Raw genomic sequence first — 17463 nt, forward strand, 5'->3', positions numbered from 1 at the left:
GTGCGATACCGACAGTTTTCCACCACTGCCCACAATGAATTTCGAGGCCAGTCACTCCATCAGCGTCTGAAGAGAGAAGCCAATGCTTAGGGTAGACACCCTGAGTTCTGGGAAAATGTCTTGAGGGTTAACCTGTCTTTCCTCTTTTCAGATGCCATTTATTTTCAGAACCTTATTTTTTTTATTAAGAGGATATTTTAAGTCTCAGGAGCTGTTTCTTCTTATCCGGCTCTGACGAGCACAAACCAGATATATGTAAGGGACTGATCTTATCTCAGTGGATCGGCAATTTATCCAGTTCGCGGTTAAATCATTTAATTCTGGGAAACAGCATGAATCGCATGGTTCTAACCTCCAATAGCACACTCTAGAGGCAGCGAGGGAGGGTGTTAGGTGTGAGAATTATAGAGCAAGGGAGCTTGGTGAGTTTGTGGCTGGTTTATTATTAGAGTGGGAGTGATTGTAGTCAGGGCGAGAGAGAAAAGTGTGCAAGTAAATGGTGCTACATGGGACTTGTGAGCAAGTTGGTCAGACCTATATTTAGTCAGCAATTTACAACCACAATTATAGGTAATTTATAAAAGCTGGAAAGCTGCTTTAGCTCGAGGCAAAATATCAGCAAGAAATGAATCTTGGTTAATGAGGATGGCAAGATGTTACGCGGAATCACCTCACTGACATCAGGAGTTGTCTCGGGGGGGGGGCGCGGGGGGAGGGGGTGCTGACGCTCCCAGGGGTTGTCTCTGGGGTACGGGGGAGGGGGGCATGCTGACACTCGCTGGGTAGCAGAACTTGGCTACCAGATGCAAAAAGTTGCAATCCCCGAATCTGGTGAGGCCTCGCTGTGGGTAAAGCATGTGTCAGCTGGTGAAATACAAAGATGGGAGGAAAAGCAATGTGTGAGGAGGACACAAAAAATCTGCAAAAGGACATAAACAGGCTAAGTGAGTGGGCAAAAACTTGGCAGATGGAGTATAATGTTGGAAAGTGTGAAGTCATGCACTTTGGCAGAAAAAAAAATCAAAGAGCAAGTTATTATTTAAATGGAGAAAGATTGCAAAGTGCCACAGTACAGAGGGATCTGGGGGTACTTGTGCATGAAACACAAAAGGTTAGTATGCAGGTACAGCAAGTGATCAGGAAGGCCAATGGTATCTTGGCCTTTATTGCAAAGGGGATGGAGTATAAAAGCAGGGAAGTCTTGCTGAAGGTATTGGTGAGGCCACACCTTGAATACTGCGTGCAGTTTTGGTTTCCATATTTACGAAAGAATATACTTGCTTTTGAGGCAGTTCAGAGAAGGTTCACTAGGTTGATTCCGGGGATGAGGGGGTTGACTTATGAGGAAAGGTTGGGTAGGTTGGGCCTCTACTCATTGGAATTCAGAAGAATGAGAGGTGATCTTATCGAAACGTATAAGATTATGAGGGGGCTTGACAGGGTGGATGCAGAGAGGATGTTTCCACTGATTGGAGAGACTAGAACTAGAGGCCATGATCTTAGAAAAAAGGGGCTGCCCATTTAAAACTGAGATGAGGAGAAATTTCTTCTCTGAGGGTTGTAAATCTGTGGAATTCGCTGCCTCAGAGAGTTGTGGATGCTGGGACATTGAATAAATTTAAGACAGAAATAGACAGTTTCTTAAACAATAAGGGAATAAGGGGTTATGGGGAGCAGGTGGGGAAGTGGAGCTGAGTCCATGATCAGATCAACCATGATTGTATTGAATGGCGGAGCAGGCTCGAGGGGCCATATGGCCTACTCCTGCTTCTTATGTTCTTAAATGTCTCTTCACTCCCTGCCTCAAATGGCAGTCATTCTTCCACAGTCTTGATGTTCTCCCTGAGAGAAAGAAAGAAAGACTTGCATTTATATAGCGCCTTTCATGACCACCGAATGCCCCAAAGCGCTTTACAGCCAATGAAGTACGGTCACTGTTGTAATGTGGGAAACGCGGCAGCCAATTTGCACACAGCAAGGTCCCACAAACAGCAGTGTGATAATGACAAGATAATCTGTTTTTTTGATTGAGGAATAAATATTGGCCCCAGACACAACTCCCCTGCTCTGGGAAATACTGCCATGTGATCTTTTACATCCACCTGAGAGGGTAGACAGGGCCTCAGTTTAACATCTGCATCTGAAAGACAGCATCTCCGACAGTGCAGCACTCCCTCAGCACTGCACTGGAGTGTCAGCCCAGATTTTGGTATTCAAGCCCCTAGAGTGGGACTACAAACCCACAACCTCCTGACTCAGAGGCGAGAGTGCTACCCACTGAGCCACAGCTGATACTGAGGACAGCAGCTATGCTGCAATCGATCAGACAGTCCATTAACCATTCAATCTGTCAAACCTGACGAACACCTTAGCAAAGCCCCAATAGACAGAGCAGCTGATATCAGACGGAAGAGGGGTTCCCAACACTTGCTCGAACACACCAACAAAAGTAGCGACCCAGCCCAATGGGCTTCTGTGGTCAAGAAAGACTTGCATTTATATAGCGCCTTGCAAGACCTCAGGACATCCAATGAAGTATTTTTGAAGTGAGGTCACTGTTGTAATCAGAGAATGATACAGCCATTCGGCCCATCATGCCTGTGCCGGCTCTCTGAAAGAGCAATCCGATTAGTCCCACTCCCTCTGCACTTTCCCCACAGCCCTGCAAACCTTTCCTTTTTAAGTATTTATCCCAATTCCCTTTCAAAAGTCGCTATTTTATCTGCTCCCACCACCTCTTTCAGGCAGCGCATTCCAGATCATAACTCGCTGAGTAAATACATTTCTCGTCTCCCCTCTAGCGTTTTTGCCAATTTACTTCGATCTGTGTCCTCTGGTTACCAACCCTCCTGTCGGTGGAAACAGTTTATCCTTATTTACTTTATCGACTGGTCAACTGCCTCCGCACCCTCCCCGAGGCCTCGACATCCTTCCCAAAGTGCGGTGGCCCGGACTCGGACGCGACACTGAGGCCCAACCTGTTGAGTTATGCGAATGTGAATTGTTGTTGACACACGCTCCTGTTGTTCCTCTGCAGACTCGGACAAGTCCAGCGCGCACATGATCTCCGCCGACGATGCCGAGTACCCCAGGGAATACCGGACCCTGGGGAACGGGACCCGCCGCTTCTCCAACGTGGGCCTCGTTCACACCTCCGAGCGCCGGCACACGGTGATTGCGGCACAGAGCCTGGAGGCGCTCACCGGCATGCAGAAGTCGGACATGGAGAGGAAAAGGGAAGCCTTCCTCGATCACCTGAAGCACAAGTACCCTCACCACGCCACGGCAATCCGCGGACAGCAAGAACGGCTCAGAGAACAGGTACAACCACAATATCTATCTCCCCACGTATCAAATGCCTCCGGTTGAGCATGGGACCAGGAACGTTGGTACAGCCAAGCCATTAAATCAACCCTTGCAACTTAAAAGTTGTATTTTAAAACAGCTTCAGAATGGGGACTGGGTAGCCCCAGAGAGTTAATACCCTGTTCCCTTTATCTGGGACCGAAGCTGAACCCAGATTAATGGGATAAAGTCTTCTCTCTCTGGTACTGTTCGAGCCCAAAGTGAAAGAGTTTGGTGTCGGGTGAACCCAACTCATTGTGGCCATGACTTCATAGGACAAAAATGCTGATATCTGTGTCCTAAACCCTCCCTCATCAGAGGCCACTAGCATGACGTGAAATAACGGATGCTCCTCTGAGCATGTCCACGAAGATATATTGTCGGGACACAGTCAAGAGAGTGTCCAATCCCTGTTGTAGCTGACCTGGGAGTGCTTGTTGCTGCTCTACGGTGCTATGGGGAACAGTAGCACAGTGGTTATGTTACTGGGTTAGTAATTCAAGGGTCTGGGCTAATAATCCACAGAACAAGAGTTCAAATCCCTCCACAACAACAGGGGAATTTAAATTCAATTAATAAATTGAATTTGGAATTTTAAAAAAAAAAGCTAGTATCAATAAGGGTAACTGGAAACTACAGAATTGTTGTAAAAACCCATCTGGTTCACTAATGTCCTTTCGGGAAGAAAATCTGCTGCCCTTACCCAGTCTGGCCTATATGTGACTCCAGAACCACAGCACTGTGGTTGACTCTTAATTGCCCTCTGAAATGGTGGCTTACCACCATCTTCGCATGGGCAGTAAATGCTGGCCTTGCCAGTGATGCCCACATCCCGTGAACGAATAACTTTAAAAGAAAAACTAACATCCCTTAATTAGATTAAAATTCTCAACTGCCCAATAGAAACTTAACTTGCATTTAAAGAGCACCTTTTAATGTAGAAAACTTTCCCAAGGCACGGCCGCCAATGGTGGAGTGAAGGAAGGGGGAGGGGGTATGCACAGGAGGCCAGAGTTAGAGGAAGGGAGAGTCCTGGGGACTGTGTCGGTCTGGAGCAAGTTAAAGAGATAGGGACAGGCAAAGCATTGAAGGAGCCCCCTGAGGATGGGCACTTTAGATTTGAGGTGTTGGGGAGGCCAGAAGCCAATGCAGGCCAGCAAGGACAGGAGAGATGGGTGGACGGGACTTGGTGCAGGGTGGGACTTGCTGCAGGGTAGGACACGGGCAGCAGAGTCTTGGATGAGCACGAGTTTATGGCGGGTAGCGGATGGGATGCCGGCCAGCAGAGCCGTGGGATAGTCGAGGTGAGGAAGCCATGGGATGAGGGTTTCAGCAGCAGATGAGCGGAGGGGTTTCGGAGAAGACAATGTTGGGTAACTGGCACTAGCGGTCTTTGTGATGGTGAAGATCTGGGCCGAATACTCGGCTCGGGATCGATCAGGACACGGAGGTTGCAGACTGTCTGGCTCAGTCTGAGACAGTGTCTGGAGAGGAGGTGGAATTGGCAGTGAAGGAGCGGAGTTTGTGTCGGGGGCTGAAGATGGCTTTCTAGACCAATATGTCGAGGAACCAACTAGAGAGCTGGCCATCCGAGACTGGGTGTTGTGTAATGAGAGAGGACTAATTAGCAATCTTGTGCAAGGCCCCCTGGGGAAGAGTGACCATAATATGGTAGAATTCTTTATTAAAATGGAGAGTGACACAGTTAATTCAGAGACTAGGGTCCTGAACTTAAGGAAAGGTAACTTCGATGGTATGAGACATGAATTGGCTAGACTAGACTGGCAAATGATACTTAAAGGGTTGACAGTGGATAGGCAATGGCAGACATTTATAGATTACATGGATAAACTTCAACAATTGTACATCCCTGTCTAGAGTAAAAATAAAAAGGAGAAGGTGGTTCAACTGTAGCTAACAAGGGAAATTAGGGATAGTGTTAAATCCAAGGAAGAGGCATATAAATCGGCAAGAAAAAGCAGCAAAGCTGAGGACTGGGAGAAATTTAGAATTCAGCAGAGGAGGACAAAGGGTCTAATTAGGAGGGGGAAAATAAAGTATGAGAGGAAGCTTGCAGGGAACATAAAAACTGACTGCAAAAGCTTCTGTAGATATGTGAAGAGAAAAAGATTAGTGAAGACCAACGTAGGTCCTTTGCAGACAGAATCAGGTGAATTTATAATGGGGAACAAAGAAATGGCAGACCAGTTGAACAAATACTTTGGATCTATCTTCTCTAAGGAAGACACAAATAACCTTCTGGAAATACTAGGGGTTCGAGGGTCTAGCGAAAAGAAGGAACTGAAGGAGATCCTTATTAGTCAGGAAATTGTGTTAAGGAAATTGATGGGATTTAAGGCCGATAAATCCCCAGGGCCTGATAGGCTGCATCCCAGAGTACTTAAGGAAGTGGCCCTAGAAATAGTGGATGCATTGGTGATCATTTTCCAACAGTTCATCGACTCTGGATCAGTTCCTATGTACTGGAGGGTAGCTAATGTAACACAACTTTTTAAAAAAAGGAGGGAGAGAGAAAACGGGTAATTATAGACAGGTTAGCCTGACATCAGTAGTGGGGAAAATGTTGGAATCAATTATTAAAGATGAAATAGCAGTGCATTTGGAAAGCAGTGACAGGATCAGTCCAAGTCAGCATGGATTTATGAAAGGGAAATCATGCTTGACAAATCTTCTAGAATTTTTTGAGGATGTAACTAGTAGAGTGGACAAGGAAGAACCAGTGGATGTGGTGTATTTGGACTTCCAAAAGGCTTTTGACAAGGTCCCACACAAGAGATTGGTGTGCAAAATTAAAGCATATGGTATTGGGGGTAATGTATTGACGTGGATAGAGAATTGGTTGGCAGACAGGAAGCAGAGAGTCGGGATAAATGGGTCCTTTTCAGAATGGCAGGCAGTGACCAGTGGGGTGCCGCAGGGTTCGGTGCTGGGACCCCAGCTATTTACAATATACATCAATGATTTAGATGAAGGAATTGAATGTAATGTCTCCAAGTTTGCAGATGACACTAAGCTGAGTGGCGGTGTGAGCTGTGAGGAGGATGCTAAGAGACTGCAGGATGACTTGGACAGGTTAGGTGAGTGGGCAAATGCATGGCAGATGCAGTATAATGTGGATAAATGTGAGGTTATCCACTTTGGTGGCAAAAACAGGAAGACAGAATATTATCTGAATGGTGGCAGATTTGGAAAAGGGGAGGTGCAACGAGACCTGGGTGTCATGGTACATCAGTCATTGAAGTTTGACATGCAGGTACAGCAGGTGGTGAATAAGGCAAATGGCATGTTGGCCTTCATAGCTAGAAGGTTTGAGTATAGGAGCAGGGAGGTCTTACTGCAGTTGTACAGAGCCTTGGTGAGGCCACATCTGGAATATTGTGTGCAGTTTTGGTCCCCTAATCTGAGGATGGACATTCATGCTATTGAGGGAGTACAGCGAAGGTTCACCAGATTGATTCCTGCGATGGCAGGACTGACATATGAGGAGAGACTGGATCAACTGGGCTTGTATCCATTGGAGTTTAGAAGAATGAGAGGGGATCTCATAGAAACATATAATATTCTGATGGGATTGGACAGGTTAGAGGCAGGAAGAATGTTCCCGTTGCTGGGGAGTTCCAGAACCAGGGGTCACAGTCTAAGAATAAGGGGTAAGCCATTTAGGACCGAGATGAGGAGAAACTTCTTCACTCAGAGAGTGGTTAACCTGTGGAATTCTCTACCGCAGAAAGCTGTTGAGGCCAGTTCGTTAGCTATATTCAAAAGGAAGTTAGATGTGACCCTTATAGCCAAATGGATCAAGGGGTATGGAGAGAAAGCAGGAAAGAGTTACTGAGGTTGAATGATCAGCCATGATCTTATTGAATGGCGGTGCAGACTCGAGGGGCCGAATGGCCTGCTCCTGCACCTAATTTCTATGTTTCTATGTTTCTATGATCGGGGTTGAAATTCAATCCCGCTGGTAACCTGATGCACCCACCGACCTTCATCAAAATGTTCTTACTGCCATTGTCGATGAGGTCACCTCTTTCCCGAAATTCAGGTCTCTGTCCTTTTTTTTTAAGCGGACAGGAAGTTGGTCATGATGGGGGCGGAGGTGCGGCGGGAAGTGCTGGTGAGGGGCGGAGGTGGGGGCGAGATGGATTCTCCGCCGCTGTCACTCGGCAGTGGATCAGTGGTGACGTCAGTGCGCATCTGCCTCACCCCATATCTCCCCTCCTTTCAAGGGTTACGGGGAAGTGGAGCTGAGTCCATGATCGGATCAGCCACGATCTCATTGAATGGCGGAGCAGGCTCGAGGGCCCAAATGGCCAACCCCTGCTCCTATTTCTTATATTCTTATGACCTCTACTAGAATTTCTGCATATGTGGATAGTCGGTGAGCACAGAATTATCCTTGCCTCTGATACATCCCTTGATTAACCACCCTACACATGGACAGGAGATATTTGCACAAGTTAGCCAAAGTGGTTAAAAAATCAAAAGGAGATTTGGGAAGGCATGATATGAATTAAAAAAAAGAAAGAACTTACATTTATATAGCACCTTTCATGAATTCAGGATGTCCCAAAGCACTTTACAGCCAATGAAGTACTTTTGGAGTGTAGTCACTGTTGTAATGTGGGAAACGCGGCAGCCAATTTGCGCACAGCAAGCTCCCACAAACAGCAATGAGATAAATGATTAGATCATCTGCTGGTTGAGGGGTAAATATTGACCAGGACACCAGTAAGAATTCCCCTGCTCATCTTTGAAAAGTGCCATTTTGAAGAGAGCAGATGCCTGGTGCCTCTGTTTAATGTCTCATCCAAAAGACGGCACCTCCAACAGTGCAGCACACCCTCAGTACTGCCCCTCCGACAGTGCGGCGCTCCCTCAGTACTGTCCCTCCAGAGTGCAGCACTCCCTCAGTATTGCCCCTCCGACAGTGCAGCACTCCCTCAGTACTGGCCCTCCAACAGTGGAGCGCTCCCTCAGTACTGCCCCTCCATCAGTGCGGCGCTCCCTCAGTACTGTCCTTCAGACAGTGCAGCACTCTCTCAGTACTGCCCCTCCAACGGTGCAGCACTCCCTCAGTACTGCCTCTCCGACAATGTGGCGCTCCCTCAGTACTGCCCCTCCAACAGTGCGGCGCTCCCTTAGTACTGCCCCACCGACAATGCGGCGCTCCCTCAGTACTGCCCCTCCAACAGTGCGGCGCTCCCTTAGTACTGCCCCACCGACAGTGCAGCGCCCCCTCAGTACTGCCCCACCGACAGTGCAGCACTCCCTCAGTACTGACCCTCCGACAGTGCAGTTCTCCCTCAGTACTGCCCTTCCGACAGTGCAGCTCTCCCTCAGTACTGCCCCTCCGACAGTGCAGCTCTCCCTCAGTACTGTCCCTCCGACAGTGCAGCACTCCCTCAGTACTGACCCTCCGACAGTGCAGTTCTCCCTCAGTACTGCCCTTCCGACAGTGCAGCTCTCCCTCAGTACTGCCCCTCCGACAGTGCAGCTCTCCCTCAGTACTGCCCCTCCAACAGTGCAGTTCTCCCTCAGTACTGTCCCGCCGACAGTGTGGCACTCCCTCAGTACTGCCCCTCCGACAGTTCGGCTCTCCCTCAGTACTGCCCCTCCGACAGTGCGGCTCTCCCTCAGTACTGCACAGGCAGTATAGTCTAGGTTTTGTGCTCAAGTCCCTGGAGTGGGGTTTGAACTTACAGCCTATTGACCAACTGAGCCACAGTAGACACCCTTACTAGGGTGTTACTAGGGATAGCCATTTGAAATAATTAGCATAAATGGTCTCGGAGATGACTACAACCCATCATCGGGCTCATGTAACATTCAAACATTCGTGACTCCTTTCATTCCGTTTTGAGCTCCTTGTAACGTCTGTGTCTTGCAACGTGATCGGCTCACACATCCTTGGTGAGAAACGGCGATGTATCTCACTCCAGAAATAAAGGTGAGACTTCACTTGCCTCCACCTGTCACCTGAGCAGCACAGGTGTGGCCCCCGGATGCGATGCTATTGACGGAGGATACCTGTGCTGGGCCGGTGATGTATGCAGTGAGCACTTGCAAACGGCAGGAGAGTTTCCGCTGAGGCCTGTCACCGTCTTGTGATGCGGTGGCCTCAGGCGGGGGAGGAGTGGGGGAGGGGAGGGGCGCAGAGGGGGCAGGGCGGGGGCAGGGCAGTGAAAACCAGGTGCTCTGAACATCCTCCACCAAATTTAACACCAAACCCACAACTCAGCTGTCGCACTCTCTCATAGAACGATGCAGCATGGAACGAGGCCATTGGGCCCATCGTGTCTGTGCCGGCTCTTTGGTGGAACGATCCGATCAATCCCACTCCCCTGCACTTTTCCCTTAGCCCTGTAATTTTTTTTCCCTTCAAGCAGTTATCCAATTCTCTTAATGGTACACGCGATAGGAATAGGATCAATTGAATATGTTTCTGGAATAGGCCTAACCCTAACCCTGACCCTAAATTAGTATATTGCCCATAACATCGCCCGTCTCTGCCCTTGCCTCAGCTCATCTGCTGCTGAAACCCTCATCCATGCCTTTGTTACCTCTAGACTTGACTACTTCAAAACACTCCTGGCTGGCCGCCCACATTCTACCCTCGTAAACTTGAGGTCATCCAAAACCCGACTGCCCGTGTCCTAACTCGCACCAAGTCCCGCTCACCCATCACCCCTGTGCTCGCTGACCTACATTGGCTCCAGGTTAAGCAACGCCTCGATTTCAAAATTCTCATCCTTGTTTTCAAATCTCCACGGCCTCGCCCCTCCCTATCTCTGTCACCTCTTCCGGCCCCACAACCCCCCGAGATGTCTGCGCTCATCTAATTCTGCCCTCTTCAGCATCCCTGATTATAATCGCTCAACCATTGGTGGCCGTGCCTTCTGTTGCCTAGGCCCCAAGCTCTGGAACTCCCTGCCTAAACCTTTTTGCCTCTCTACCTCTCTTTCCTCCTTCAAGACGCTGCTGATAACCTACCTCTTTGAGCAAGCTTTTGGTCACCTGTCCTGATATCTCTTTATGTGGCTCTCTCCTATACTTTGTCCTGTAATGCTCCTGTGAAGCGTCTTGGGGTGTTGTTGTACAGGAGACTCACTGGGTTGGTCTTCCATGGTTCAGACACCTGGGATGGTGGGGGGAACGGTTTGATGTGGTTTCCTCTGTTCATTGTGTGTTAGTGACATTTCAGGAAGAGTGGGACAATCTCCACAGGAACAGACTGGCAATTTTGCTCGAAATGATCAGAGTGAATCTTCCCGACATGGTCATAATCATAGGCAGTCCCTCGAAATCAATTAAGACTTGCTTCCACGCTAAAAGTGAGTTCTCAGGTGACTGTACAGTCCAATATGGGAATTACAGTCTCTGTCACAGGTGGGACAGACAGTGGTTGAAGGAAAGGGTGGGTGGGACTGGTTTGCCGCACGCTCCTTCCGCTGCCTGCCCTTGGTTTCTGCATGCTCTCGGCGATGAGACTCGAGGTGCTCAGCGCCCTCCCGGATGCACTTCCTCCACTTAGGGCAGTCTTTGGCCAGGAATTCCCAGGTGTCGGTGGGGATGTTGCATTTTATCAAGGAGGCTTTGAGGGTGTCCTTGAAACATTTCTTCTGCCCACCTGGGGCTCGCTTGCCGTGAAGGAGTTCCGAGTAGAGCGCTTGCTTTGGGGGTCTCGTGTCGGGCGTGTGGACAATGTGGCCTGCTTCGATGCTGGGGATGTTGGCTTGGTCGGGGGCACTAACGTTGGTGCGTCTCTCCTCCCAGGGGATTTGTGGGATCTTGCGGAGACATCGTTGGTGGTATTTCTCCAGTGATTTGAGGTGTCTACTATATATGGTCCATGTCTCTGAGCCATACAGGAGGGCAGGGATCACTACAGCCATGGTACTGACGCTAGGAACAGGGAGTGACCCCCTCTGTTGAGCAACCTCCTTTCTCCTCTGGTTCAGAACCACACGTTTCGAGTTAGCTCGAGACTTCACAGTGGAGAGCACGAAACGGACTTTATTGATGCACAGTAAAGGTGATCAGTCTTAACTACAGATAGAGAGTGACTTTACTGGTTCCTGTATCTTTCAAACACACTCTGAAATACTGTTGAGAACCCTGCTCCTCCATACACCATATTGTAACTGCATCAAAGGAAACGTCAAAATGATGTATGTATTTCCCAAATCCTCCAGGAACAGACGATCGATGGAGACAGTTTGCAATCGTTTACCTCAGAACTATTTCCCCAACACGAGACTTCCTGATGTAACATATTCCAGCATCTTTGACTAATTGTTACCCGTATCTAATGGTTACCTACTCCCCACACATCCGGGAGGGCGCGGAGCACCTCGAGTCTCATCGCCGAGAGCATGCAGAAAACAAGCGCAGGCAGCGGAAGGAGCAGGCTCCCTGCTCACCCTTTCCTCAACCACTGTTTGTCCCATCTGTGATAGAGACTGTAATTCCTGTATTGGACTGTTCAGTCACCTAAGAACTCATGCTAAGAGTGGAAGCAAGTCTTCCTCGATTCCGAGGGACTGCCTATGATGATGACTCCTTACATTTATTAACCTTAAACTAAACATTAACCATTGATGGTGATGTCATCACTAACACTTATTCCCTTACTCCAGCACCTTACATCTCAAAAAACAAGCAATGCCTTCTCCTCAGGCACGTCGATGTCATCCTGTGTGTATCAGACGCCTGACAGTGCTGTCCTTTTACAACACGCCCAGGAAAACCTGTAGCTTTAAAATACAAAGGGCTCGAAACTGCCCCTCGCCCCGATAGGGGGCAGTAACATCCCAGGGCTGGGACGGCCTGTGCCCGGTGTGGAGATCCCGGCCTCCACGGGTAATTGGGCCGTGCGCCTCTCAAAGGAAGCGGGCACTGTCTCCAGCTGTGTCTCCCCCACTGTCTCCCCCACTGTCTCGCCCTGTCTCCCCCTCTGTCTCCGGCTCTGTCTCCCCCACTGTCTCCGGCTCTGTCTCCCCCTCTGTCTCCCCCATTGTCTCCCCCACTGTCTCCCTCTCTGTCTCCCCCACTGTCTCCGGCTCTGTCTCCCCCTCTGTCTCCCCCACTGTCTCCCCCTCTGTCTCCCCCACTGTCTCCGGCTCTGTCTCCCCCTCTGTCTCCCCCTCTGTCTCCCCCACTGTCTCCCCCTCTGTCTCCCCCACTGTCTCCCCCCCCTGTCTCCCCCTCTGTCTCCGGCTCTGTATCCCGCTCCATCTCCCGCTCTGTCACCCCCTCTGTCACCCCTTCTGTCTCCCCCTCTGTCTCCAGCTCTGTCTCCCCCTCTGTCTCCCCCACTGTCTCCCCCCCTGTCTCCCCCTCTGTCTCCGGCTCTGTATCCCGCTCCGTCTCCCGCTCTGTCTCCCCCACTGTCTCCCCCACTGTCTCCCCCTCTGTCTCCAGCTCTGTCTCCCCTTCTGTCTCCCCCTCTGTCTCTCCCACTGTCTCTCCCTCTGTCTCCCCCACTGTCTCCCCCACTGTCTCTCCCTCTGTCTCCCCCACTGTCTCCCCCTCTGTCTCCCCCTCTGTCTCCCCCTCTGTCTCCCCCTCTGTCTCCGGCTCTGTCTCCCCCTATGTCTCCCCCGCTGTCTCCGGTTCTGTCTCCCCCTCTGTATCCCCCACTGTCTCCCCCTCTGTATCCCACACTGTCTCCGGCTCTGTCTCCCCCTCTATCTCCCCGCTGTCTCTCCCTCTGTCTCCCCCGCTGTCTCTCCCTCTGTCTCCCCCTCTGTCTTCCCCACTGTCTCCCCCTCTGTCTCCCCCTCTGTCTCCCCCTCTGTCTCCGGCTCTGTCTCCCCCTCTGTCTCCCCCTCTGTCTCCCGCTCCGTCTCCCCGTCTGTCTCCCCCTCTGTCTCCCGCTCCGTCTCCCCCTCTGTCTCCGGCTCTGTCTCCCCCACTGTCTCCCCCTCTGTCTCCGGCTCTGTCTCCCCCTCTGTCTCCCCCTCTGTCTCCCCCACTGTCTCCCCCTCTGTCTCCCCCACTGTCTCCCCCTCTGTCTCCCCCACTGTCTCCCCCACTGTCTCCCCCCCCTGTCTCCCCCTCTGTCTCCGGCTCTGTATCCCGCTCCATCTCCCGCTCTGTCACCCCCTCTGTCACCCCCTCTGTCTCCCCCACTGTCTCCCCCCCTGTCTCCCCCTCTGTCTCCGGCTCTGTATCCCGCTCCGTCTCCCGCTCTGTCTCCCCCACTGTCTCCCCCTCTGTCTCCAGCTCTGTCTCCCCTTCTGTCTCCCCCTCTGTCTCTCCCACTGTCTCTCCCTCTGTCTCCCCCACTGTCTCCCCCACTGTCTCTCCCTCTGACTCCCCCACTGTCTCCCCCCCTGTCTCCCCCTCTGTCTCCGGCTCTGTATCCCGCTCCGTCTCCCGCTCTGTCTCCCCCACTGTCTCCCCCTCTGTCTCCAGCTCTGTCTCCCCTTCTGTCTCCCCCTCTGTCTCTCCCACTGTTTCTCCCTCTGTCTCCCCCTCTGTCTCCCCCTCTGTCTCCCCCTCTGTCTCCGGCTCTGTCTCCCCCTCTGTCTCCCCCGCTGTCTCCGGTTCTGTCTCCCCCTCTGTATCCCCCACTGTCTCCCCCTCTGTATCCCACACTGTCTCCGGCTCTGCTCTGTCTCCCCCTCTATCTCCCCCGCTGTCTCTCCCTCTGTCTCCCCCGCTGTCTCTCCCTCTGTCTCCCCCTCTGTCTTCCCCACTGTCTCCCCCTCTGTCTCCCCCTCTGTCTCCCCCTCTGTCTTCCCCTCTGTCTCCGGCTCTGTCTCCCCCTCTGTCTCCCCCTCTGTCTCCCGCTCCGTCTCCCCGTCTGTCTCCCCCTCTGTCTCCCGCTCCGTCTCCCCCTCTGTCTCCGGCTCTGTCTCCCCCACTGTCTCCCCCTCTGTCTCCCCCTCTGTCTCTCCCTCTGTCTCCCGCGCTGTCTCCCCCTGCCTCCCCGCAGTGTCCCCCTGCTGTGTCCCCCTGTCTCCCCCTCTGTCTGCCCCCCTGTCTCCCCCTCTGTCTCCCCCACAGTGTCCCCCTGCTGTCTCCCCCTGTCTCCCCCTCTGTCCCCCTGCTGTGTCCCCCCGTCTCCCCCCTATTCTGTCTCCCCACAGTGTCCCCCCGCTGTCTCCCCCTGTCTCCCCCTCTGTCTTCCCGCAGTATCCCCCCGCTGTCTCCCCCTGTCTCCCCCTCTGTCTCCCCACAGTGTCCCCCCACTGTCTCCGGTGCTCCGCTTTCTTTTCGGGTCATTCCCGGGATGACAGCACGGCGCGGAGTGCAGTGCCGCACGGAACAGACCAGCGCTACATCGTCCCTTGTCTTCCATTAAAGGGGAGGGCTGCTGCGCACTCTGCAGGCCCTTTGGTGATCGCCACTGGGCCACCAGGGAGGCGATCGAGTGGGCCAGCAGCCCGGCACACAAAGCAGAGCGCCGGGCTGCACGATGGCGGCCCGGTCAACACGAGGGCCGCTAGTGTCGGGCTGAAGCAAGAGTCGGCCGGCAAATAAAAATTGTGGTCCGAGACGCTAAAGGCCGCCCCTTTAAGGCATGCCCCAGCAGCGGATGTCCACCCGTTGACACCTGCCCATGTCAGTCTTGCGGCCCGCGGGGCAATTTCCCCTGCAGGATGTTAAGGGGTCGGTGCGCATGGCACTGCCGGGACAGCACCCCGCAATCCTCCGGGGCAATTTCCCGGGAGGCGGTAGCACCCCCTCCCCCAGGTGTAAATGCCCTTGTGCCCCGTTACTGCCCCTGGAGGCACTAAAAAGGGGCAATTTCACACCAAAAGTAGCTCGACTGTTAAACTTTTAACGTTCATGATGTCCAACACCCTTTTCCATCTGGTCAGCATCTCCATCGTTGGGACATTTCCTTGCATCTAACCCCTCTTTTACCTCACCTAGAATAGCTTGTTGCTGGCATTGCAATGGTATTGTTGACACAGAAATATGACCAAAGCTCCAGACCAGCAGTAAGGCTTGTGCAACATTAGTTTGTGCTCAGTGTAAGATTTTTAATAATATTCAGGTAAAGATTGGGCCGTAATTTGTGGCCCCTATGGGTGCGTACGAGGCGCACACAAGCCCTTAGGGGCCGCACAAGTTCCGGGTTTAGACATGCTCTGTGTATGCATTAAAACCTGGAACTTGCGATCTGTCAAGATTCTACCCATCCCCGGGAGAAGGGTCTCCGCGGGCAGAGAGTTGGGGCTATTTGCCCAACTTCTGCCCAGGGAATGCCCGTGAAATTCTTATGCCTGGTAAAAGCATAAGGCCTGCTTTTACCAGGCATAAGACTTTTAAAGAACAGAAAAATATACTCTTTTCAATAGTTTATACATTTAAAAACCTGTGAAATAAAGTAAGTTTATTTTTAGCCCCTCTAAAACATGTAAATTTATTTCTCAAAAAATTAAATTTTTCTTTCAAATATTTAATGAAATGCCACTTTGATTAATTTTAAATATGTGATTTATTAAAATGTATTTGAGGTCAATGTGTATTTTTCGGCATATTCCCATTCCTACCTATGGAAGTTCCATACATATGGAATCACCATAAGTATGAATGGGGATCCCCCTTCTTTGATTGGTTGGGCTGGCCCATGTGATCCCAGGGGCGCTTGCAAAGCGCCTGTATCTCTGGGATACATGGGCCTCTACACGGGCCTACACGGAGAGGCCCCACGGGCGCAAGTCTCTGAACCTCCCAGACCACCAGGTAGCTTCGTAGATTTTTTGCTGGTCGGAGGCATCCGCCCGCGGGAAGTCTCCGACCGCAAATTCAGGGCCTTTAGCACCAAACTGTGCAGAGATGATACCAGACAGCTCAGGGAAAATCCCAATCTATCCGAGATTGCAGCCAGTGGACACACAGTTACATTTTTATTTATTTATTCATTCACGCTGGCATTTATTGCCCGTCCCTAGTTACCCTTCAGATGGTTTTGGTGAACTGCCTTCCTGAAACGTTGCCTTGAGAAGGTGGTGGTGAGCCGCCTTCTTGAACCGCTGCAGTTCATGTGGTGAAGGTGCTCCCACAGTGCTGTTAGGGAGGGATTCCAGGGATTTTGACCCAGCGATGATGCAGGAACGGCCGGTGTATCTCCGAGTCAAGATGGTGTATGACTGGGAGGGGAACTTGAGGTGATGGTGTTCCTATGCACCTGTTGCCCTTGTCCTTCTAGTAGCAACCAAAGTAGGATTCAGCCCCTCGAGCCATATTCAATAAGATCATGGCGGATCTGATCTTGGCCTCAACTCCACTTTCCTGCCTGTTCCCCAATAAACCTTGAAGCCGCTACAGTTTAAGAATTTGTTTATCTCAGCCTGATACCCCGCAGAAATTCAGGTGCTTTGCCGGAATCTTTTGAGCTGCACTGTTCCACAGTTGATAGGAACAGGAGGAGGCCATTCAGCCCCTCGAGCCTGTTCCGCCATTCAATTAGATCGTGGCTGATTTGTCGCTTAACTCCATCTACCCGCCTTGGTTCCGTAACCCTTAATACCCTTGCCCAAACAATGATCAATCTCAGTTTTGACATTTTCCATTGACCCCCAATCTCAACAGTTTTTTGGGGGAGAGAGTTCCAGATTTCCTTTACACTTTTTATTTCATAATACTCCTGTGAGGCGCCTTGCGACATTTCACTACGTTAAAGGCGCTATATATAAATACAAGTTATTGTTGTAAGGGCCCACTACAACAACAACAACTTGTATATAGCACCTTTAACGTAGTAAAACATCACAAGGCGCTTCACAACAATGTTATAAGACAAAACAAATAAATTTGACACCGAGCCACAGAAGAAGAAATTACAGCTGATGACCAAAAGCTTGGTCAAAGAGGTAGGTTTTAAGGAGCATCTTAAAGGGGGAAAGAGAGGTAGAGAGGCAGAGAGGTTTAGGGAGGGAGATCCAGAGCTTGGGGCCCAGGCAGCTGAAGGCACGGCCACCGATGGTTGAGCGATTATAATCAGGGATGCTCAAGAGGGCAGAATTAGAGGAGTGCAGACATCTCGGGGGTTATGGGGCTGGAGGAGATTACAGAGATAGGGAGCACTCCAGATTAAAGTTTAGGATCCCCAACATGGTTTGATTTGAATAAGACATGCAT

General features: G+C 51.1%; 1 protein-coding gene across 1 annotated transcript in view; it reads left to right on the plus strand.

Annotated features, from left to right (window-relative positions):
- The first annotated feature begins 3121 nt into the window (after positions 1-3121).
- The window catches only part of LOC139233892 (SRC kinase signaling inhibitor 1-like), a 363645-nt gene continuing 349303 nt past the window's right edge, over positions 3122-17463 (plus strand). The window contains exon 1 of the mRNA XM_070864537.1: positions 3122-3321. Within this exon, the coding sequence (XP_070720638.1) occupies positions 3208-3321 (114 nt within the window). The 5' untranslated portion in view covers positions 3122-3207. The remainder of the gene's footprint in view (positions 3322-17463) is intronic.

This window comes from Pristiophorus japonicus, chromosome 21 (genome assembly GCF_044704955.1).
Source record: "Pristiophorus japonicus isolate sPriJap1 chromosome 21, sPriJap1.hap1, whole genome shotgun sequence".
Taxonomy (NCBI): domain Eukaryota; kingdom Metazoa; phylum Chordata; class Chondrichthyes; family Pristiophoridae; genus Pristiophorus; species Pristiophorus japonicus.